This window comes from Colias eurytheme, chromosome 21, assembly GCF_061535395.1.
Source record: "Colias eurytheme isolate Ceu_HAF_F1 chromosome 21, ilColEury1 Martin Lab GWU primary, whole genome shotgun sequence".
Classification (NCBI taxonomy): domain Eukaryota; kingdom Metazoa; phylum Arthropoda; class Insecta; order Lepidoptera; family Pieridae; genus Colias; species Colias eurytheme.
This window is the reverse complement of record NC_143000.1, coordinates 4,476,137-4,501,588: the sequence shown is the minus strand read 5'-3', so window position 1 is coordinate 4,501,588 and position 25,452 is coordinate 4,476,137. Positions and strand designations below refer to the sequence as shown.

The 25,452-nt window shown below is 32.4% G+C and overlaps 1 protein-coding gene across 1 annotated transcript; it reads right to left on the bottom strand.

The window, feature by feature from the left end:
- Positions 1 to 4,566: 4,566 nt before the first annotated feature.
- spidey (hydroxysteroid 17-beta dehydrogenase 12 spidey) lies at positions 4,567 to 24,694 on the bottom strand. The gene is made up of 7 exons (XM_090114270.1): positions 24,423 to 24,694; positions 10,934 to 10,980; positions 10,166 to 10,241; positions 9,706 to 9,871; positions 7,441 to 7,609; positions 6,833 to 7,146; positions 4,567 to 4,840 (listed from the first exon to the last, which is right to left on the bottom strand). Exons 1-7 carry the CDS (start codon positions 24,574 to 24,576, stop codon positions 4,819 to 4,821), a joined length of 948 nt encoding a protein of 315 aa, XP_089970396.1. The 5' UTR covers positions 24,577 to 24,694; the 3' UTR covers positions 4,567 to 4,818.
- Between the last annotated feature and the right edge of the window lie 758 nt (positions 24,695 to 25,452).

Genomic DNA, 25,452 nt, shown 5'->3' with positions numbered 1-25,452 from the left:
TTAATGAAAATATTCACGCTTACATTTATCAGCCCTGTTTTTGGTTAAAAAATGTCCATTGTCCATTGTGTAGGTAAACAGAGGATGACAAGGGGAATGCTAATTACTTATACCGTTGTTTTATAACTTTTAGGGTGCACTCACACACATCAGTCACCGTCACGGCACCGATGACTGATCGGTGACGGTTTGTGTACGTATCCACAAACACCAGTCACCGTCATGTTGTCCGTCAGTCACGTCGCCGGTTTGACTGAATCATTGAACACATACATCAGGTTAGTCAGTGATTAGACGTGTGTCACGCTAGAGAACATGTAGCAATTATTTGACGGTAGCACGACGCTGACTGAACTGAGACGTGACGGCACCGGGTGAGTGGGGATAAAAGTATGATACATGTATGGTAAGATTATTTGACGTGCCTGACCGGTGACGTCACTGATAGATTTCGTGCCGGCGACTGTCGTGTGGGAACAGAGTCATACTAGAACTATTGATACATATTTTTTTTTAATCCTGTCCGGTGACGTGCCGTGACGGTGACTGATGTGTGTGAGTGCACCCTTAATGCTTTTTCCTGTTAATCAATTCAAATCTATGGGCTTTGTAAAACAGTAATTGGGCGATGGTTAATTCATGGATTTAAGTAGATAGGAATTGCAATTTGAAATTACGTTCCTATGAAATTAAGCTTGGACAGAGAACTTAACCGATTGTGATTAAATTTACGTGAACTAGGAACTTAAAGGTTTTGTGGAATGAAAAAGTTGTTCAATAAACATAAATGTTAAGGTTATCTCAACTACATACTTTTTCGTCAATACATACCTACTTACCCTTTATCATACGAGTTAATATCTTTCTTTTTATTTTTCTCATTAAAACAAACGTTTAGATATGGTGTAGAATGTAGATATTACCTATATGAAAATAAAACTCGATTTGTGCATTTCATTTTTATTTAACCCCTTCGTTTCAATACGACACAATATGATATCTAAGTTTCGACGTGTAAAAACTGTATACTATTATATTAATAACAAAAAAGTATACACAAGGTAAAGTTTTACAGTTTTATCAATCGTATACAGGTAGAGCGGTAATCCCGTGCAAACCAGATTAAACTACGTGACTACGCGACGTGAGACGCAAACTGAATTGGTTTTTAATATTAATTACGAATTGCAGTGACTGCTACCTTTTTGCATTGTTTAATCCCGGAGGCAAACGTTTCAGCATTTTGTTTGCTATTTGTATACTACAGTGTATATTAAAATAGAGGCGAAGAATCGTATACTATAAAAATAGATTTCTAACAAAAGGTTTTGAATGGATACGTTGCAATAAAAGCTTTTTGTAAGATTAGACACAAACAAAAGAATGCTGATAATTATTCTCCTTAGAGCATCGAGTTGGATTAATACCTACTAGTACCTAATACTAAGGTATTCTCCAATATTGATAGATATGATTATTAATTTATAATTATTATAAAGAAACCAAGGAGCTTGAGCTTTAAAAACAGCCTTTACCTATAAAAATGAATGAAATAAATACCTTCAAATACAAACTTATCGTGTTTCATCTTCAAAGGAGGACGTATTTGCTGCCTATCAGAAATCAGTCATTATATTTTTAACAGACCATAACTATTACTTTTTAATTAGATACTAGTGGTCCGCCCCGGCTTCGCCCGAGGTACCTACATGTTTAAACTATCCTATCTCTCAAGTTGGATCGAACTGCACATGGTTTAGGAGTCCATTGAGGACAAACATTGTGACACGAGATTTATATATATGTATATATATATAAGATTTAGGTGCCAAATGCTTTCTTCTACTTAAATGTTATCTCCTGAAATTACTCTGTACGAGGTTAAATATTTCACCACGGCAGGAATGAGACGCTAAGCGCAATCAAAGCACTAATGCTTTGTAGCACTTTGCCATTTTCGAGCTGCGTCAAAAGCAAATATGAAATGCTCAGATCTACTAATTAGATGGCCTTATATTGAAGCTACTGTACCGTGAAGGTTTTACAGGGATGTAATGCCCTTAAGGGTGGGTATTAAAATATATAAGGGCCTGTGGTTTTTGCAGAAACCACAGGCAGAAACCTTATGAATATTCGATATATGCTTGAAATTTTCTTTTATATTATACCTATGTAGCTATGTAGGTACATAGCAATACGAAATTCACCTATTCATCAGTAGGATGAATAGAAAAAACTATTTGTTAGCACATTTATTCAAATACAGTTACCTACTTAGATCCAATTTATTAATAATCAACAATGAAATGGCTGCAGCACACGATTTAATTATGATTAAATATTATAGATAAGTAACTACCTAGTAACTATTTGTTTTAAAATTATAATTTAAAATTGTTTTTTTTTGTTTTATACAAAAAACTATTTGTTTTAAAATTATAAAAAAATATACAGCCTTATTTTTACTAAGTATACACAAACCACCTCGTGGTCACCGGGGCCTCATCATGTTTAAGACCATCTCTGCAGAAATGCCTCCAACTTGATCTCGCGAAATATTTAATTTAAATTATATTGGCTAAAACTGTTTAGTTTATTGTATAAACAATGTAACCAAGATAGTGAAATGTGGAAGACATCAAGACAGTTTCATTTAATAAAATATTTTGTAAGAAAAAAAAGAAGAGATTCTTTTTTTAAGCTTTTTTATTTAAATTTTTTATTAGCAAATATTTCAAAACAAAGGATTGCTAGTCAAATTTACTTTTATCTATAGGCGTAAAAAAGTACAGACTGTGGACACTATTATATTTTTTAGATAATATTATTATATTTCAGATTCCTTGGCTTAAAAAATCTCTATATGAGAGTTCTAATCTCTCGCTCTATATTTCAGATAGGTATAATATGATTTTCAATGGGGTTTTTCTGGGTTTTTCTACCAGTCGCCTAATACAGTACATAGGTAACTAGGTACTTTAAGACTGTGCGTGTGTGTGTAAATACTTAAATTAAATTATCGCAGTGAGAATATCATAGCACAGACTAATAATAATATACTACATATACAAATCATAGGTACATTGTAAGTATCATTTAACTACGAAAAAATCTGCTGGTAACTTGTTCTATAAATCTGTTTCTTGCGCTTCAGGTTTCTAGGATTGACTCAAAAGAAACTAATGAGAAAATATCCATCGTTTATATAGTTACGAAGGGATTGTCAAGTACAAATTACAAAAGCTATTACACAACGACAATGATTTATTATTGTACATTCAATCAATATTGCGTAGGATTGGCGCCAGTGGCAGTCTTTGTTTTGGAGTTACTAAGACGATTTTTATCGTAATATTTTAAAAAAAACTTCCTTAGGAAATTTGCAAAAGCACCTGTGCACTAGGATTCTTTATTGCTCTTGTATGTACATTGTACATGCATAATAATCATGTTAAAAATGAAAAATTATTTCATTATTGTGATGGTATTTATTTAAATGTGTAAAATATTATTATAGTAACACTACTGGTACATTTTATTAAAATGTAGGTCCTAGTTGCATAATCTGTAGGTAAATATTTGTACCTACAAATAATAAAAAAAACAACAATTTATGAAAATAGTCTTTTATTGAACATAATACTGAACAGTTATTTGAGGGCAGCACAATTTGAAGTAAGTTAAAAAAATATTTTTATCCTGATCCAGAAGCTACGGTGGTAAGCTCGTAATGTATTTGCACATATACTGCATTGCCATCAGCCATAGTACAAATGAGAAGTCAATTAAAACAAACTGTACGAGATCAAATTCTGGCGGTTCCATCAGGTTTTGTCATTCATGATGCTGCAAATTAATGTAAACAACAGCCCGAGTACCACCAACGATCCTATCACCGTCACCAGCTGGTTAAGATTAACTTGCGGGCCTTCACACTTCATTTTGAACTACGTTCCTTGGTAGTACTTACACATCCAACTCATTACAATCAGCAAGGTAACGAAAGCAAAGGCGATCAGGATCACTTGGAGTACATCAATGTTATAGCACACGCTGCTCTTCCCCATATCTACCGGCCATTGACAATATGGCAGACGACCAGAAAAAGTAGCACTAGAATAACAATAGACCCTATTATCATCAGCAGTTGGTTCAAATTGAAACTGAGGCCGCAGGTAGAAGAGCTTGAATTTCCACCCAACTTTCGACCCATAATGGTTCACGACAAAGGCATTTTGCCGTCCATCAATTTCATTTTCAAATTTCCATGTTTCGAGAGTCCTAGTATGTTTTTATTTCACTTTTATAATTTTGATATAAAATTGAATTGGATGTTGCACTATTTCATTTTGATGTTTGAAAATTTTATCGATTGAGCGAAAAGTATTTTGACGTTTTATGGTCTATGATTGGACTGAAGTCATAAAATTTAATATTTTTAGTAAAAACTATTAAAATAAATAATACTGTCAATTATGCTACTAAAAACGTTTTCTTTTTAACCAACTGAGAATAAATTAAAATTTTTCCAATAGGGACAAAAATAAGAAGAAATAAAAAACGCTCTTATTAGAAACCACTTATTTAATAAATTATTGAACAAGCAACAATAAATAGGATAACCTACAGAATATAACAAAATTAAAAAATAAAATGATATAACATAAAGTTCTTATAATCGAAACCCCAGTAGTCAATTTAAATTATCACGTTTCAGCTTTTCCTTGTATAATACTCAACATAAGATTATTGTTAAATATCACATTATTCTAACCATCTTCCGTGTTGAACTCTCGTTACAATTCCTTTTTGAATTCTTCATGCAATACTCTTATCCCTTCTGAAATAAGGAGGAAATTATTTTATACACATAGAAGTGTCTCGATGAACTTTTTATTTTAAAGCCATTACATAATATACTAGCTTTCCACCCGCAGCTTTGCCCGCTTCGTCTAATACTTTCAAATTATACACTAAAACCTTCCTCTATCTATTAAATAAACCATCAAAACAGTTTTATAATTTAAAAGCTCTAAGCATACAGACACACAGACAGCGGAAAGCGACTTCGTTTTATACTATGTAGTGATATTAATGCAGCTTATCCAGTCGACGACTTTTAAAAGAGTCATTAACTATAATTTCACAAGGTATTTTAATTTGGACCAAAACGGAAATATTATTTCGTATCTTTTGTATTATTTACACGTGTAGTCCCTATACACGTGGTATTCGATCAGACGGAAACTCATTAATCTATACTAATATTATAAAGCTGAAGAGTTTGTTTGTTTGAACGCGCTAATCTCGGGAACTACTGGTCCGATTTGAAAAATTCTTTCGGTGTTAGATAGCCCATTTATCGGGGAAGGTTATAGGCTATATTTCATCACGCTACGACCAACAGGGGTGGAGCCACGGGGGTGAAACCGCGCGGAGCAGCTAGTGTTTAATACAACCGTTTAATCAGATACTGAAATAAGCACATATGGGCTACTTCTACTTTTTATCAAGGTTGTCCTCGTGGAAAATATTGCTTCTTTAGTAGACTGTAACCTTACTTCACCATCAGCATTAGGGCATCGAAAGATTTATTTACAAGTTTAAGTTTTTTAATATACAATCTAATTTATATTGCAAAATATATACAGTAAACTTATTTCTACGTGTCAAGTATTTGTACTCACCTATTTCGATTTCCCGAAGCTTCCTATATGTATATACATACCAATTACAATGGGGTGTTTTCCACGTGCTCCTTGGCCGCAAATTAGTAAAAGCAAAGCCTTGTGTACCCTCAATTACACTAAAATTTTCTTCTTTTCAATATACTTTATATTTAGATGTGATTAGTTAGTTATTTTACGTTGATAATGCCATCGAAAGGTTAACAAAAACATTTTTTCTTTCGATATAATTATTTAGATGTGAACAGGCTATTTTGCGTTGATAATGTCAAAAGGGTAACCACATTATGGCAATAACGTGAAAATATTTCATTACTTTATTAGGGACAGCAGCGGTTTTCCGTCACGGTTCATTGTTATGTTATAAGCGAAATATAACAATATGAATGTTCTATTTTGGTAACGTGGCCTTTTTCGTAATAAAGACAATATTTGTAAAGAAGCTTTAGAAAGTCTTTTCGAAACACAATAGGATAAATATGATGTTTCCTGTTACGCTGCCCAAATGGTAATTTTAAGGTTAAAATGTGTCTAATATGGTATCTCGTTGAATATCTTTGTAAGGCAGCTTTGTGCAGGCTCTATGTAAGGCTCGATTATTCCTTCGTGGGATAGAAGCAGGTAAAACTACAATCTAAAATATTTACACATCAAAATCAATTGGATTAATTCGTGGATAAGCCCACCACCACAGGGAAAATTAAATACCAGTGTATTGTCACCAATTTTATTGCAATTATAATAAATTACACAATCCCAACCAAACATACAAGCAAACATAATATGGCATTTACACCAGTAAATAAATCATTAAATGCGTAAGTATTCTACACAGCCTGTTATGTGAAGGGATCATAAGAACAAATTATGTACATGAAATTATATTGACATAGCCTAGATTTGTCCCAAGTCACCAAACGGGCTCTAATCTTAAAACGCTACACGATAAATAATTGTAAGGCAAGTAGCATCAGTACGGAACCAACAACATGCCATGAAATTTGCGTACTAATAAAGATCCTCTTTCTTCTATCTGGAATGAAGGTAAGTTTTAGCGCTATATTCAACCTTAGTTACTACATTCGACCCACAGCATGTCGTTGGCAGCACGTAACTCAGAAGAGAGGAATTATTTATTTTTGTACTTTTTCAGGGCCTTCCTGCGTGTGTTTTCCATTGACCTGGTAACTAACCAGACTGCGAATCTTGCGTATGCCGCATATATCAAATTGATGGTATTCACGAAAACAGCATGTGGGAAGTATCCCGTTGTCTTTGACGTTGTACCAACAAGGCTGATAGAAGATTTGACGAAGGTCTTTGCGGTTGGGGCCAACCAAGTGCTCCTGCGAATACCAGACATATTCGAGCAGACGAAACCGGGCAGAACGCACTGTACTATAATGCCCTTTTTGCTGTATTCCATGTCAAGCCCCTCAGAGAATTTATCTACGTAAGCCTGAAAATCAAAATATTCGTTGTAATTTAATTTTAAAATCGAAAATGATACTGAGACTAACATATTATTATTTATAATAAGTACTTCCTCTCGCATTAAAATTAAATGAATCAAACTTTATTAATGAACATGTATCGAAACTGCTCAAATTTTCGAAAAATCCTAAACAGGATAATCAGAAACATACATTAGTCTCATTTAATTGTCATATTTATCTATCATATTCACCCTATCCTGCCTAATGAACCAATTTCCTACTATCCTGAAATAAGCCATTACATTGTCTATACATACCTTAGAAGCAGCATACACAGTGAGCAAAGGGCTGGGTATAACCGACGACCCGGATCCGATATTTATGACGACGCCCTTACCACGCTTGACCATGTCGGGTAAGACGATACCCGTCATCCGTGTCACGGATACCATGTTGGCCTTGATCATGGTTGATATGCTACGCTCCCTGTTGAACAAATAGTATATTAAACAATCTTAATATTATGATATAGAGGAAAAAATGCAGTAATAGTAGTCCAAATGTTGATGCAAATGCATTTTAATCTTAAATCAAATTTATACTGAACTAGCTTTTCACCCGCGGCATCGCCCGCGTAGTCAAAGAAAAACCCGCATAGTTCCCGTTCCCGTGGTATTTCCGGGATAAAACCTATCCTATTTCCCGGGATAAATAGTAGCCTATGTCCTTTCTCGGGTATCAAAATATCTCTATACCAAATTTCATGCAAATTGGTTCAGTAGTTAAGGCGTGATTAAGTAACAGACAGACAGACAGACAGACTTACTTTCGCATTTATAATTTCGCATAATATTAGTATAGATAGTGAAAAAAATGGTGCACATGATTAAGTAAAATAAATAAGTACAAATGAATGTTAATATGCATTTAATTACTAGATACGCTGTAATGATAAAATACGAACATATATTTTCATACAATATCAAACATAATTAAATTTTAAACTTAATTGCGGTTCCAAATTATTGTCACCTAGCGTAAAATAGCTAGCAAATAGTCGTTTACAATATTTGCTATACACTAATAACAGGCGTTATAAATCTAAACATTCACAATCCGATCTCATCCTATACCCAATTAATAGGAACAATTAAGCGGGTCCTTAAAAGCTATTTCGCCATAAATCACAGATCACTAACAATCAGATAGGATCATTAGGCCAGTTCATTAGCTAGCTATGCTGATATTAATCAGGTAACAAATGGGACACGGAATGTACTACCCTCAATACACTAACAATTACAGAATAATTAAACAGCTCATGTATTATTAATCGATTCTTTCATAATTACATCCAACTAATGAAACACAAACATTTTGTTACCGTTGATGCTCTTATCATTAATTAAAGCCCGAAATTACATGTAATCGCTCATGGTAATTATATAAATTTAGCTCAGTAATCTGTCCTCATTTATTACACTAATGAAAACCATGATCGAATAAAATGCCTAGAGACACATAGTAAATTGTAATGTTATTTTATAAGAACAGGTCAAATTGAAGATAAGATGCGATATTGTTGTGACTATCATCGTAATTTCAATCGTAATCACGTGAATAAGTTGATAAATCACCTTTGACATCCACATTATAATGTCGTCAATATACGAATATTAAAATGCACAAAATTCTATCCTACAAACTTCTACAAATTTGACAGAGGCAAGGGATGAATTTATAAGTTTTACATCTTGTAGAAAAAGTAATTAAACAAGAAAGGTATAAGAAGAAATTCATCTTGGGTTCTCTTGTAAGTTTTTCTATAGAAAATAACACTCTCTCTATATTCAAAAATATACCTGAGATACCTACATCATTCCACTTATATTAACGAACATCATACTATATTCTCTTTCGAAATAGTAACATTAGCATACGCTAATAAAATTCACGATAGCTTTATACTGCAGAGCAGTCATACCATTAAAATATACGACAAAAGAATTCAGTTCAGAAATAATCCCGACGATAAGACGACGATAGTTCGTATAATATTTCAATTGAGCACTTATTTCATACGGCAATACGGAAACACCTGCTCCACTTGAAAATTGTTTTCAGGGGACCGCCCGTGCGGTTTTATACTTTCAATTTGCACGATATTTCTGAACTTATGGTTATTGAAAGGCCAGTAGCTTAAAACGTTTCGGAACGTATGAAATGAATTGTTCCCGCGAAATAGTAGGTAGCTACAGAAAGTGGGTACGAATTTGAATATCATTCTAAATGTAGAAATTTAAACGTATTGTATTCAGAGCAAATACTCATCAGCATTTTTAATTATTTATCAACTTACAGTGTATTTCAGTCTCTTTACTAGGGAAATAAGGTTCAAATCAGTAGGTATATAGTTCATATTACCGCGACATAGTTAATTAACCTTATAACGTTATTGCACATTAAGTGAGGTAACGTGACATGTCTCCGTTTTTATGCCAATTTCGCCAAATATACCGTCTCCATGTCACATATTCAGAACTATGATTAATGCACTTGATCTAGAATCTATTAACGCTTACCAATCAGGGATTTCTGTGAAATACTCCGGATAGCTGTACGAAATACCAACATTATTGACTAGGGTTCCTATTTCAAGATCAGTAATTTCTTTGGAAATTTTGTCGTAAATTCCTTCGTCGCCGAAATCAGCTTGAATTATTTTGGTATTTACTTTGTAGTCGTTTTCTGAAAATGAAGTATTTTTTAATGACACGAAAAATTACACGAGTCTTAAATTAACAAATGGGTTAAATATTTTGTTGTATAAAATATAATATAAGTAGCTCTTATTTTCAAAGCTCAATCTATCAAGCTTCACTTTTTATATGGGATAAAAAACGAAAAATTATAATAATCAAACATTTACTTTTTCATTCTTGGAACATTAACTTTTCCCAGGAAAAACCAGTGTAATTATAGACCAGTCTGTAGAATCATGAACCAAAAACTTAGTTTATTGGCCCATGGTAGAATACATACCTATTTCAGAGGCAGTTGCTTTCAACTTATCAATAGAACGACTGACTAGAATTATATCACAGCCTCGTGCAGCCAACTGGGAATAAACAAAAGTATTGAATAAAAACAAAATAAAAGTATAGGAAATCGAGTTAGTAGGATGCATAGTATATATAGATAGGATATGGATCTATATAGTCAATAGTATTCACTATTCACTACATAGATCCATATCGTACCGATTGTTCTAGCATTTAAAAACCCCTGCAAATGCAATTTGAACAAAAACAATGTTGGAATGAATGAAATAAATAGGTAACTAGAAATTAAGACCAGTGATATTCTTTTAGAAATTGAGTACTCATTCTTTTAGAAATTTATAAAATCTATGGTTCTTAATCTTAATACGGTTTTAGAAAGCAACATTTTCTAATTCCTAAATTATATATACTTACTTATAACTCTTTTTTTTTGTTGAATACGTATCAAATGAACAGAAGAAAGTTATAAAAGCATTGACCAAAATATGTATAAGAACAATATTCTTATACATTTGGTCTCTAATAAAAATGTAAAAAAAAACTTTTCTGTATTCAACATAGAAAATTAGTTATCTGCAGCGTGTTAGCAAACATGTCAACACACCTCTCATAAATACAAAAGTGCATATCCAAATTTGACTCAATGACCTACAACAGGAATCATGTTATTTTTTTATTTATTTCTATCTATAATATTCAAACGGCATATTTTAAAAAAATAAACGAAAATATACATGTAGGTACTCACCTCAATCGCGTATTGTTTTCCAATACCATCAGTGCTGCCAGTGACCACTGAAACAAAAGGACAATTTTATAATCTGAATTTTTTATATTTTTTACCCGACTGCCAAAGAAGGAGGGTAATGTTTTTCGAGTGTATGTAAGTATGTATGTATGTCTTTTCCTTTGTGACCACCTGTAGCCTAAACGGCTTGATGGGTTTTGATGTATGAGGTATCGTTAGATTTGTCTTGATTACGGGAGTGTCATAGGATACATTTTATCCTAAAAGTCCCACGGGATAAAGACATAATAATATTTTTTCTAAATTTCCCTTTAAAAAAATATGTATGCGGTATCATTAGATTCATTTCAATCACTCTTTTTTTAGTGTGCAGTCGGGTATTTTGTTTTTTTAATAATTTACTTGTTCACATTTTTAAACTAGCTGTGGAAAATAATAAATGTAGCCCGCACTTATCAATACAAATTCGTGTATATTGCAATATTTTTTCATACTTTTTCAAGATTCTAACAACTCTACATTGATGGCGTGGAGTGCCTTTTTATAGACATTCATAAAAAATACTATTTTGGGCGTATTTTTTAAATTTAATATAGAGCAGGTAGAAAGTTATCAGGAAAGGTATCAGCAGATCAGAAATGATATAATTTGTTGACGAACAAACTTGTTAATCAAAAAAAAATTGATAACCTAAATAAAGAAAGCATTCGGAAAATCCTTTTGTTTAGAATATATTTATAAACATCCGAATCTCATTAAAAACAAAGAAGATAAACAACGAATCTGTTTATTTTAAGGTTTATTTACATCCTCCCTTGAGAATAGCAAGACTTATATATTTACAATCAAATGCTAAAATTACTGTAACGAATAGTATTTATTGACGTTTCAAAAGTGCTTCTCGAAGAAGTCTAATTGAATAAATAAATGTTGGAGTTTTTTTTATTTTATGAAAGGCGAATTTTGCCCACAAGTAAGTTAATTCAAACGGTCCACAATCTTACGTGATTTCGGTTACCTTCTGAACGCTTAGTCGACAATTCACAGGAACTACTGTATTTGCATAATTTGCAATTGATAAGACACGCAGGCGTTGGCTGCTGGAGCAGAAAATATGTGCAGCTAAGCAAATATTGCCGCAATATTGCACGTTTCATTGTATTATTGAAATAAGTTAATCATAAATGCAGAGAGAAATAAGAAATCATATCGATTGTTTACATTTTTACGTAATGACTGGATGCATTGGTTCTTGGTCTATAATTTGAGACATCTACTAACTTACTGAGTACTTAATATAGTCATAACTAATATTATAAATGCAAAAGTAACTCTGTCTGTCTGTCTGTTACTCAATCACGCCTTAACTACTGAACCAATTTGCATGAAATTTGGTATAGAGATATTTTGATACCCGAGAAAGGACATAGGATAGGTTTTATCCCGGAAATCCTACGGGAACGGGTTTTTCTTTGAAAACGGGGGCGAAGCCGCGGGCGGAAAGCTAGTATAGTCATATTTTTGGTAACTTTGATTTGATTAACTTTTCGTAATAAGTTTTTTGTAGATTTCTTATAAAGACATTAGTATAAATGAAAAAAAACTTTTAAAGATGTCTAAATAAAGTACTATAAATGATACAGGTCTTTTCAAATGCCATGTAAAATTATTAAGCTGGTCAATAAACTAATAAAAAATACAGGAACGATTATTTTTTTTACTTTGTGCATTATAAAATAAAAATCTTGTTTCAAATTCCATGTTGTTCACATTATTGCACTTTAGACAATATGTCAATAACCTCTTACCTTGTTTCCTCATTCATGAAATTTTTTACATTATGTTAAATAGCATTCCGACTTGGGAGCGTTGCGCTCAATTAATTGACTTGTTTTGAAAATTATAAAATACTCTATTGTCCTTTTCTTTTTGGAAAATCTTTAATATTTAATTTATGTTAACCAGAAGAGTGGCTTATCAATGGTGTTATCAGTACATCGCTATTAGATAAACCTAAGCAAACCATAATACTAATTTTGTATCAAGTACCCAGTAGTATATAACTAAACAGAGTTTCGATGACTATAAATACATTTAAATTTACTTAAAAACATCCTGAATATTAAAAACTAACTTTCTCTTAAAATAAATGAACCACGCAAAGTTCAGCAATAAACAACCTTGTTAATATAAGGTTAAGAACCTGATCCCCTTGAACTTGTGTTTAAGTGTGAAAGTCACGAGTTCACGACTGCAATAACGAAGCCTTCGTTAATTATGACAAATGAATTTAAACCCTATTCAGTTATAATACGACGACTTTTCAAATGATTTATAGCTTACATATTAATAGATCCAGAATTTATAGATTTTGTTTTAGCAAGATTATCGCAACTTAGGGAAAGATTAAAAATTGGTAAGCTTAACAACAATATTTATATAGAAAGTTTTTTATTTTAAATATACTTTTCGAAAATGAGGAAAAATCCAAAAAACTAAATAATACACTCAATAAATTAAAATTTAAATATACGTAAACGTACGGTAGCAGATAGTATAAAAAAAGTTCGACTTTTGGACCTAATATTAGATATTATATTGACGTCAAATACGCTGACCACTACCTCAGAGCTGTTTTTGTATGCAAATGATATCCAACACGATTTAAATACGATATTCTGTTTGAAGTAAACATCGATATTTTTTGTAATTCACTTCACTTTAAAAATCGTAAAGAACATTTAAAAGCATTCGATGCAAGTCGAATAAGAAAAAAATCGATGTTGTTAATAATTTTAAAGTATCAAGCAAAAAATAAAATGGTAGCGTGGATAAATCCTTTCAACTTATTATTACTATTTATGATAATTAATTTTTGTGACGTTTTCGCATAAACAATGAAAATAAATATTTCATATATTTTTTAAATTATTAAAAATATATCTAATCATGGATGTTGATCGGACATCAAAATACGCTTGGCAAAGTCCTTCGGTATGTCGATTAAAGGCCTACTAGAATCATAGTACCGTCAATGGCGAAATCCCTTCTTATTAGGTAGAGCCATTAATAAAAAATGAGGCTAAAAAAATTTTTCGATCGTAAAGCACTCTCTGATGCTTCGCATCATGAGTCGTGCAATAATAATAAAGAGAAGAAGAAGAAGAATCATTGCATGACAGAATTCATGAACATTGCAGGCACAGATTGCAGGTATCTTTCAACTAAAACACTATTCTTGTATTTTTGGGTAGAAAAATGGAACATAACACGATTTCATACATCTTTATCACCTCTCACTTATCTTCACGTATTTTCTGGTTGTTTGTTTTGAATTTAAATTTATATACTACTAGCGGTCCGCCCCGGCTTCGCCCGTGGTACCTACATGTTTAGACTATCCTATATCTCAAGGTGGATCGAACTGCACATGGTGTGCGAATTTTATTATAATCGGTTAAGTGGTTTAGGAGTCCATTTAGGACAAACATTGTGACACGAGATTTATATATATTAAGATTTAAATATTTTAAATATTCTCAAGGAAATCATTAGCTCCTCTTAAATTAACATCCGTTTCAAATAAATTGCCAAACAAACACATATCGCATTAATAATTGTAATGTTATACATAAAATAAATGAGACCTTGTGTTTTTCCATATTGCGGAAATAAGCTTTGGTCAGTTTAAGAAATTTATTTTTTTGTGAAGGCAATCCAGCGGCGATTTATTAAAAAAATAACGTAGGAAGCAAAGAGCATATAAAATCCTTGTCAAGGATGAAAAACTACATTAAAATTTATAATTCTACTTAAATATGTATCTAATCGAAATAATTAAGAATTTTTTATTGCATTTTTAGAAGATCTTCACTTTTTTTATCAAAAATCGAGAAGTCAAATCGTAATCTATAAAGTTTAGTAGACATTATTGTAAGTGTAGGTACCAATAAAGATTTTTGGACATTTCTTTTGGCTTTCAATGCATCACAATCGCATTTAAGTCATCCTTGAATGGCAGTTTAAATCAAAGATACATTTCAGATGTAATTTCAATTGTAACACTTCCTTTAAAATTTTTGACCAAGGAAGCGGGAATAACTGATCCCAGTTATTCAGCATCAATATCAATGAATATTCAATTGAAATACAGGAAATATTTCCCACTTGTCGGGGAAATTCATCAGTTGATTCATTTGACCCGGTGGGAACTAACCGTCAAGCGCAAATGTGTGATATGGACTTGTTTTAGATTACTTCTGTACGAAACATTTTTAGTTGCATAATAGCGGAGATATAATTTGTATTTTGCTTTGTACATTTACATCAAACATTCAGAGAGCATTACATATTGCACTCATCGCAGCGTTCCCGTTGTTGCACTTTAAACAATATCCGCATCGTTTGCAGATGAAATGTAAATATTTTCAAACAAACACAGTTATATTTTGAACATACCGGAATCAAGGTAAAGTATAAAGAGTTTTACGTTTGTATTGTATTGTTGAATTTCATACTTGCGACTGCTATTGTACGGATAAAAAATGATAAATTGCACAACCTTTCATCTCGCATTTCGCTGTTTAACGGATGGACTTTCAAAAATGCTTTCTGATTATCATGCTTATGTTATTTTTATACTGAATTTCTATTAGCGAATAAGGCTGCTTCATTATGATGTGAAAAGGGTAATGAGAACAATATCATATTAATATATATGATAATAGATATGCCTATACTGAATAATTTCGCGCAAATACTTCCAGAAGTGTTAAATATCACATTCTAAACTTTTTAAAGACTAGATAATATTACATTGTATAAGTGAAATCACGCGTTCATATCCATCCCCTTTAGGAAGATTAATTTATATCCAAGAAAAGGGATATAACTGTAAAAATTAAAGCGATGGCTATAATTAAATTTTGTAAATTCCTTTACCGACCCGTGTTAGATCGGGCTCTTAATTTAGTGGAATTTTAATAGGGTTCTCCAGACGCGAAATTGTATTAGATAAATTGCAATTAATAAAGTTTTTGCATTGTTTGATGGATCGTTTTTTAAATTAAATCCTTATTTCCTGGGGTGGGATAAGCTGTTATTTTTAGGGCATTTTATACAGATGGGTCTCGAGCATGTACACCTGGATAATACCTGGATAGGTATGTATGCTTGTTTGAATTAAATGTTAATGGAGGCTTGCGCTGTAACGAAATATGGATATGCAAAACAATAAAGAATGCATATTGGACAAATAATAACTCAAACTTGTACTGTTAGATAAATTCAACCTAATAGTACCTATACTAGGTAGATAATATACTACGATTTGGTTAATCTATACATGAATGGTTAATCTATACATGTATATAATAAATCTGTAGAAGGGTCAATTCTGTACATTGAAAATATTGAAAAAATAAATAGTAGGGGGTGTTACTGGATCGTTACCAAACCCAAATATGTGATAAAAAAAATTTTTGTCTGTCTGTCTGTCTGTATGTGAAGGCATCACGTGAAAACTAACGGTTCGATTTCGATGAAACTTAGTATAATTATACCTTATTATCCTGGGCATAAAATAGGATACTTTTTATCCCGGAAAAATACGTAGAAAAAAATAAATCTTAATTTTTCCGCGCGGACGGAGTCGCGGGCGGAAGCTAGTTATCCATAAAACAATATCGACTATGATCGAAATAAAGAAGTAACATGCTGTGTGTTTAACTAACGATAGGTTAGTTTTTTGCTTACGTCCCAGTCAAATTACAAAGCTAGTTTTTAATTGGTGGAATGTACAAAAAACTTACACAGTGCAATTTTTTACTGGTTTATTTAAATAAATTTATTTTTGTAATATATGCACAGACAAAGAATTGAAGTTAAGATTATTACACGTATTTTATTTACCACTAGCGGTCCGCCCCGGCTTCGCCCGTGGTACATATTTATTATTTACGTTACGAGGGTAAATCCCACGGGAACGGGTTTTTCTTTGGGCGCGGGCCGAAAAACGCGGGCGAAGCCGCGGGCGGAAAGCTAGTTATAAATAAATTTGAAAGGCAAACTCTTGATATGGTTTTATTGTAGGCAATATTTGCAAGCATATTAACAAGCAAGTGTAATATAAATAAAGTGACCAGTTATAATAAAGTGATAAAATATGTAACTTTGATAAATATCAATATTTATTTAACATTTTCATCGTTATATTAAATAATCTATTAATATAAATGTTTAATTAATTTACACCTCCATATATTAAAAAGTTAAAAACCATTTAATGTCTTCCTCTAGCTATTTAAATTGTTTATATATAAAAATGAATCGCAAAATGTGTTGGTAAGCGCATAACTCGAGAACGGCTGAACCGATTTCGATAATTCTTTTTTTATTATATTCCTTGAAGTACGAGGATGGTTTTTATGTAGAGAAAACGTAAATATGTACCACGGGCGAAGCCGGGGCGGACCTCTAGTAGTAAATATTTAGGAGTCCATGAAAAATTAAAATCAATTTATCTTCCGGTGCATTTACATCAAACGAGCGAAGGCTCATTCTAATCCCACTTTGTCAAATTATTTTAGTGTTAACCGGCACAGAGCATTATTTCGTTGTTATAAGGTTCTTAGATAGAAAGATTCTATATGCGATGTTCTTTATACTGAACAAAGCTGAATACGAGTTTTCGTTTACAATAAAAGATCACGAAAGAATGCTCTTGTTCGTTTGATGTTTACATCATGCATTTAGGTATGCACCGGTACAAAATTGACTAAAGATAATAAAATATCTATTATAATACAAGAACCGTAAGAAAATATATCTTTTAAAAGGCATCTTATATATAAATTATAAATTGTCCTGTTTCCTACATCAAGAGAGGTGTAGATTCAGATTTCAATTATATGGATTGTGTGATTTTATTGACTGAATGACGAATCGAAGGCACATTTGTTACACAGTACATTGCTTGATACCTGCGGTCAGTAATTTGTGACTTGAGTCATTCACAGCAATTGAGCATTGTAACTGAAACCTTTACTAGCATTGATAACTGAATACGTAGTGAGATATTTGGTTTAAAACGAATATGAAGAAATGCATCTCGAAGTAAATTGTAGTAGGTAAGTAAGTAAATAACGTTATTTATTATGAAATTAAATACCTAGCACAAGACATTACGCTTTATAAATAAAGTGTTTCGAATATTTATTAACTATAACGTAATTAGACTAGCATTGATTTACCTTTTCTAGTAATAATTAAATATAACCTTTTCTATCTTTGTCAAGGATTATGCTATTAAATACTGCGCGCCAATAACATTGCATTTCCATATATAAGAATATTACATTAAATTCAATGCAAACACGTGTGATCTATTTTAAAGGTCAGTAGGAAGTTAAATATATAATCGAGTTAAAACTAAAAGAAACAAAACGTACAGCCAAGTGAACGACTGACCCTGAATTTTGAATTCTTCAATATTAATTTCTAGAAATTATTGCAAAATATTATATTTTCTTTTTCTCCGCTGATCTAGTATTTGATTATAGGGCAAGTAGGTTCTCGTTTTATAACCTGCCAGGACAGGTCAAATATTGAAGTCTTAAAATGGAGCACAATCTAGGTCTCAACGTACGTAGTACATACTATCTCGATGGTCTCAACGATTCTATGTTTACGTGTTGACCAATAGTTTTCAAACAACTGTTTCATCAAACTACATCATCATCATAATCATCAAATCAATCATCGTTCCCTCTGCTGCGACACGGGCGTCCTATGTGGGTATAGGCCATAATCCATCACGATGGTCAAGTGCGGGTTGGCAGATGTCACATGTCGTCGAAGTTTTGATTCTTCAACATGTCGGTTTCCTCACAATGTTTTTCATCACCGTTTCAGGCAGTGGTGATGTTATCCAAATGCTCAGATACAATCAATTTATTTCCTAGACGCTCGCTTGGTCTTGAACCCCAAGACTGAAAAATTGAAACTTGGTCTTGACTTATCGATTTGAAGTCTTATGTTTTCACCACTGAGCCACCACTTCATTTTGATCACAGTGAAGTTTCATAAAATATAACTTTTTAAATGTAACGTCTGATCTTGTTTTTTTTAATTTCATACTGAGAAACCCCGATTGGTGACATAATATCGTTAACAACCAAAACATATTAAGAAAAATATCACAGTTTAGTAGAATGTTGTTTTCTCTCATTTTTAGGGTTCCGTAGTCCGTACCTAAAGGGTAAAACGGGACCTGAGGACTAAGCCCCCGCTGTTTGTCTGTCTCCAGGCTTGTATCTCATGAACCGTGATAGCCAGAAAGCTTATTAATTATTATGTTTTTACTCAAATGACGTCAGTAAAATGTTCCGAATGCATGCGTACTAATATTATTAAGCTATCTAAAGTAATATTATAAACCTGAAGAGTTTGTTTGTTTGAACGCGCTAATCTCAGTAACTACTGGTCCGATTTGAATTTATTTTGGTGTTAGATAGCCCATTTATTGAGGAAGGTCTATAAATCATCACGCTAAGACCAATTACAGGGGTGGAGCACTGCAAATAAAACCGCGGGGCACAGCTAATACTGAGCTACTACTAAGTTATACCTATAGCTGACAATAATATAATTATTATTACATTTTAAAATAACCATATTATTAACAAACTCAATTGGTACCAGGAAAATAATAAATGTAAACCTGTTCAATCAACTCATGCTTATTTTTTTTATTTTTATAAAACATTAGAATAGTTAATCAAGTTTAAAAACTATGAAATAAATTTACAATTTAACACATTCTTCCATTCACAGTTCCATTGTAGCTATTATACGCCGAGAAATCGAATATTAATTTGATTTTTTTTTATTTAAAAAGGGAATACCTAATAAATTAGTAAGTAGTAGGGTAAATATTATATTTGCATAAGTATTTACGCAACATTTTGCGCTTTTTTGCCTTTCTCCCCGTGGTTGCCTGGCAGAGATAATGCTGATGGCTGCATAGTGATAAGGCCGCCCTTTGTGCTTTTTTAATCTTATTTTTGTAACCTTTATACATTTTGATTCTTGTCAATAAAGTGATACATAAATAATAAATAAATAAATATTTTATCCATCATATACCTACAATCAAATTCACTACAATAAGTTGCTCTATCGGTCTAGACTCTAGAGTCGCTTTCACTTTTCAGTGGCGGGTTTCATGTATTTTGAAAATATTTTATAATTTCTAAGTAAATAAAAAAGCCCTGACTTTGAAAAAACATATATATATATTACCTATTACCTAATAATATTATAATGATTGATTTATTCTAGTAAGTTATGGGCAAATATTTAAACGAGTTATCTGCGTATATATACGAGTTGAGAGTACGTCAAACAATTTTGTTTTTTTTTTTTTTCAATTTACCTACTTTTGTAACGTCAGTCGCATCCGGATATATTTTTTATACCGATCTAATATTCATTATAAATATTCTATCCTACTAGTCGTGGCCTCCCGTGGTACAGCCTTTTCCCGAACAGAATGAAAAGAAGATTATTTACGTTTATTCTTTCCGTAAGAAACTAAGAAGTAAGAACCATGGTAAGAACCTTCCCTTTTTTTAACAAAATTTTTCGAATTGATCGAGCCCTTCTCGAGTTTTACGATTAGCAACACATTTGAGATTTCATTTTTATTCTATCTGAGAGATACCCAGATAAGACAAATACATATATTGTGTTTGATTCTACACAGCTATTTACTTACACTAGTTACTAAAGCACTGACCAAATGGTACAATTCCATATTATTATTCAATACGTCTTTGTGGTGTACAATAACAAAGAAACAAATCAACCTATTCTTATAGTAGAGCCATTTTAATAGGCAAGATTTGACAGTTCAACAAAATTCGAATTGTCGATGACCGTAGGCTTTTCGATAGGCTCGATCCACTGTCAGTGCGAAGAGACGTTGCGTCTCTCTGTATACTGTACAGAATTTACTATGGGGAGTGCTCTGAGGAATTGTTCCACCTTTTACCAGCCGCACAGTTCCACCACCGGACCACACGCTGTAAAAACCAGTTCCATCCGCACCATCTGGATGGTTGGCGCTCCACCCGCAACTTCCTTACGCGTACGGTGAAACTGTGGAACGATCTACCACCTGCGGTGTTCCCGAACAACTAACACATTGGGGCCTTCAAGAAAAGAGCTTATTTGTCCATAAAAGGCCGGCAAAGCACCTGGGCGGTGGTGACCACTTAACATCAGGTGGCCCATCTGCTCCTTTGCTTGCTCTGACATAAAAAAAATTCAACAAGGTAACCTAGTAACGAAGACATAGAATAACATGATATTTCTATATCCTATGTACATAGGATAGGTTTTATCCCGGAAATCCTACGGGAACGGGTTTTTCTTTGAAAACGCGGGCGAAGCCGCGAGCGGGAAGCTAGTTTATAATAATAATGACCGATACAAATAATTTTAAGATTCGATTTTACTGATAAATTATAAACAAAATCTGATTTAAAGAACTGACGTCGCTACAATTTTGTGTCATAGCCTCTTTTTCTTTTTAAATATCAGGACGTTACTAAAATCGAAATCTGTCGACATCTAGAATCGAATGTATTGATAAAAATTATCATAAATTAATAAATGCGTTGTGTTTTTTTAATTATGTAGATACTTGTCTTATTTTGCTCCTTAAATTTACGAAAGAAAGTGTATTACTGGGAAATAGATTCGCCTGATGAATTTTAAAATTGACATGTGTTTCAAGTTCGATTGACAAATGTTTATATCGATTAATTTACTTTAATCGATGTTTTTAAGTAGGTTACGTCTTCTTCTTCTTTTTTTCAAATGGCAGCTCCCGATCCCAGTGAGGACGGATTTTGCCAATGTCAAGTTTTGAACGGATGGTCAGATTTCAGAACTTGACATTCCTCTCTTCGAAGATAAAATTGATAGACGTCAAATGTTGCTTATTATTGGCTCAACTATTAGTAGGCAATTATAACACGTACTTAGTAATTAATGACTATGTGTTATGCTCGCATAAACCCAACTCGAATATTTGAACCAGTTTTTTATCGCTTTTATTCGTAACGTCCATTTAAAAATTAGTTTATAGCGTGATCAACAACGCTACGATAAATATTAAAAATATACATACCTACCTATTTCAGAACCTCGCGTTTGGAGGAAAAATACCTACATTGGAATTTGGAACATTCTTTGGGGAGACTCCTGTTGTAAAAGATCACTGAGCTGTTCCTCAACATTTCGTGGTCTCATCAGTAATCGTGGTGCACGCTTACGCGAAATAGAGATGCATTGCAACTTGGAAGGAAGTGAACTGGACAGAGTAAAAGGTGATGAGATACGGCAGGAATAAAGAATCATCAGAAGCTGGGTGCTGGCAAGAGTGTTTGAAGAAGAAGAAGATAGGTAGGTGCCCAGTGTAAACTTTAATTGGACAAGACCGCTAATCTGTGCCGCTAATGGTTAGGTAGTGAAAGTGATGATATCTGTTCTTAGTTTACTTATTCTTAAGAATACAATGCAATGTACTTAGGTAGGTACTACAAGCTTTTCCAATAGCTAATAATTTAACGAGTAAATTTTTATTTACCTAGGTAGGTACTCCATTTAACGTCACGACTTCGCAACGTTTTTAAAGTGATACGTCATTGGACTTCACCATTAAATAATTAATTAGCCATCAGCGGAAATCGCGATTTAATTTATTTAGTTTAGGTTCTTTATTTTAATTTCACGGTAAAAACTTAGAATAATTTATTAGTTACATAAATTATCGAAAATCTTAATTTTATAGGAGTTTTCCATTTTTTATTGACGCAGCCAGCATACTGTTTCTTCAATAAAAAGTCTTACAATTAGGTATCTACCAACCTACCTACCAAACGTTTTATTAACTTTTTTACTCATTTGAAGAACATTTTTTAAGTACCTACCCAGGTACTTGGTTTAGTTTAGACTTTACTAAAACACTTTTTCTGTTTGATACAAACCACTTTTACTTGGAACTTGGAAGTGAAAGTTGTTACGTGAAGTTATGATGACGATCTTTCCTTCCATAAGTAAGTACCTATTAGGTATAATATTTTTAATATTAAATAGGAATATATTCCATTAATATATTATATATAATATATTGTAACTTTGTAAGCAAAGTAAGTTAGACGTAAGCCGCGCTTCCTAATCCCAATAGGGTAAACCACCCTATTATTGGCACTTTACCAATTTATTGGCATGCTCCAGTTTTTTAAGAAAATTAAGATTTTTTTGTAGCCAGTATAAATTTTGTAGTTGTTTGTAGAAATTAATAAGAAGCGTATCATTCTTTACTCAACTAGCAAACAATGTTTTTTATTTCTTAAAACATTGCGGCGTATCAACCATCTGTTTGACAAGCCGGGACTTGTGTGGCAAAAATATTCAAAATATTCGTTTTTTACTAAGGTAAGAGCTATCAAGAACTTAAAAGAAATTGCAATTCCGTTGTGTTTTTCTTATGCATATTCATTTTGTCTTATTATTGAATGTATGAACTGCCTTTTTTAAACATTATTTTAAAATTTAACCGCCAACTTTTAGTTATTTGTGGTATGCCAACAATTGGGCTGTTTAAATCTGTTTATCTATTTTATTGGCACACAAAAATGTTAATTGAAACTTAAAAATTACTTATGATCTCATTCAACCAGAGCTGTGATTTAATTAAATGTAAGATAATCGTAAGCTAAAATTGTTCTATGTTTTATGTAAGTAGGTTTTTTGGTTGTCTAAAACCATATTTAAAAATAAGCGTTCCAACTGTGGTTCCAACTGAAATGGTATGTTCCTCTACAAATAAATGTGACATTTCTTTTAACAAAGTCTTTTATTTTGTTTATTTCAAAATTAATTTCTGTTAATTTATGAATGGTAAAAATTAACTTTAAAATGTCATAGTACACACTTTGAAAGCCCTACTTAAGATCTAGTAAATATTTTTCAGTCTTGAATAGTGACAATAATAGGTAACAATCACTGCCAATAAAAGGTTTGACTATGCCAGCAACTGGTATTTTACGTTTTTCTTTTAAAGGTTCACTATATTAAATAAAGCGATTTAATTTAAAATTGAAAAGTACTTTATAATATTCTCCATAGATTAGAATACCAGTATAAATGTTTTTTTCTTAATTAAAATATAATTGTACATGCAAATTTCACCGGTTTTGTGAAGTAGCTGCTTAAAGTGCCAATAATTGGGTGGTTTACCCTACCAATAATTTGTCATATGGGACCACTAGAAGGGCACGCAATAGGTCAATGACCTTCTGAATGACAAACATATTTTGCTAATCATATTGTAACCCATTACTGTAAGCGCCGTACGACAGTTATAGTTACAATTAATTGAACAATAACGCTGACTAAATAAACAAATAATGATACTCACGTGCCCACTTTCCTTTCGATTTGAAATCCACTTTATTCACTGCTGGTCCAATAATGTAAGTATACACCACATTTACGAAACATTTTACTATATAGAACAGTAAACCTATTAGGAACGCGAGTCCCAACTTTTCTAAGGACCCATAGTGTGCCATGTTTATTTAATTCACAATTTAATTATTATTTTTAGGTTATTATTAGAGAGAGTGAACCACTTCACTCGGCCAACTGACACAGTTAACGCATGCGCACTGACGATCGAAGAAAGTCGCCATGCGCATCGACTGTTCTGAAATACGTCAGCGGCCGGCTTCCCGATTGAGATAAGGACGGGAATAAAACATATACCCTTCTCGCTCTGGAGTCTTATCGTAGAGGTTTCAGCGAAAATTAACAACTGAAATATTACGTACTTACGGGTTATAATTTTAATTCAATAAAATAATAATTATGGTGTAATGATTTAATTTAGTTGATATATTTTGCGTGTGCTACTAGAGAAAAACACATTGAAACTAGATTCGCGTTTTAATCGCATGTTTTTGATAATAATATATGCCTAACAGGTTATAAAGCTTTGAATAATGAACTTTGAGGAGGTTGTGTGCTTCAGGGTTGCCATTTGCATTTAATATGTATTTTCATTTAAAGTAAGTATAAAAAACGTATTACTTATCAACTTTTTTAATCCTTATGATTAGGAGTTAGGATATCTAGATTGTTAATTTCTCAGAAAACTTTTTGTGAGTCTGCGTTTTAATCTGCTGGAGTAGTTCCTATTAGACATAAGTGTGTTGTTGTTATTAATAATTTATAATTAGGTAGATACTTATGATGTGAGCTGATGAAGTGAGACTACTTACGTGAAAATTGTTTATTTTCTGAAATCTTAGTACCTATGTACACCTAATTCATAAATGATTTAGAGACAACCCTAGTTATACTTGAACAGCACTGCGATCAATCATAATTTTATTTCATAATCTAAAGTCTAAACACTTTCCTTCCTCTCTGCATTGAAATAATACAAA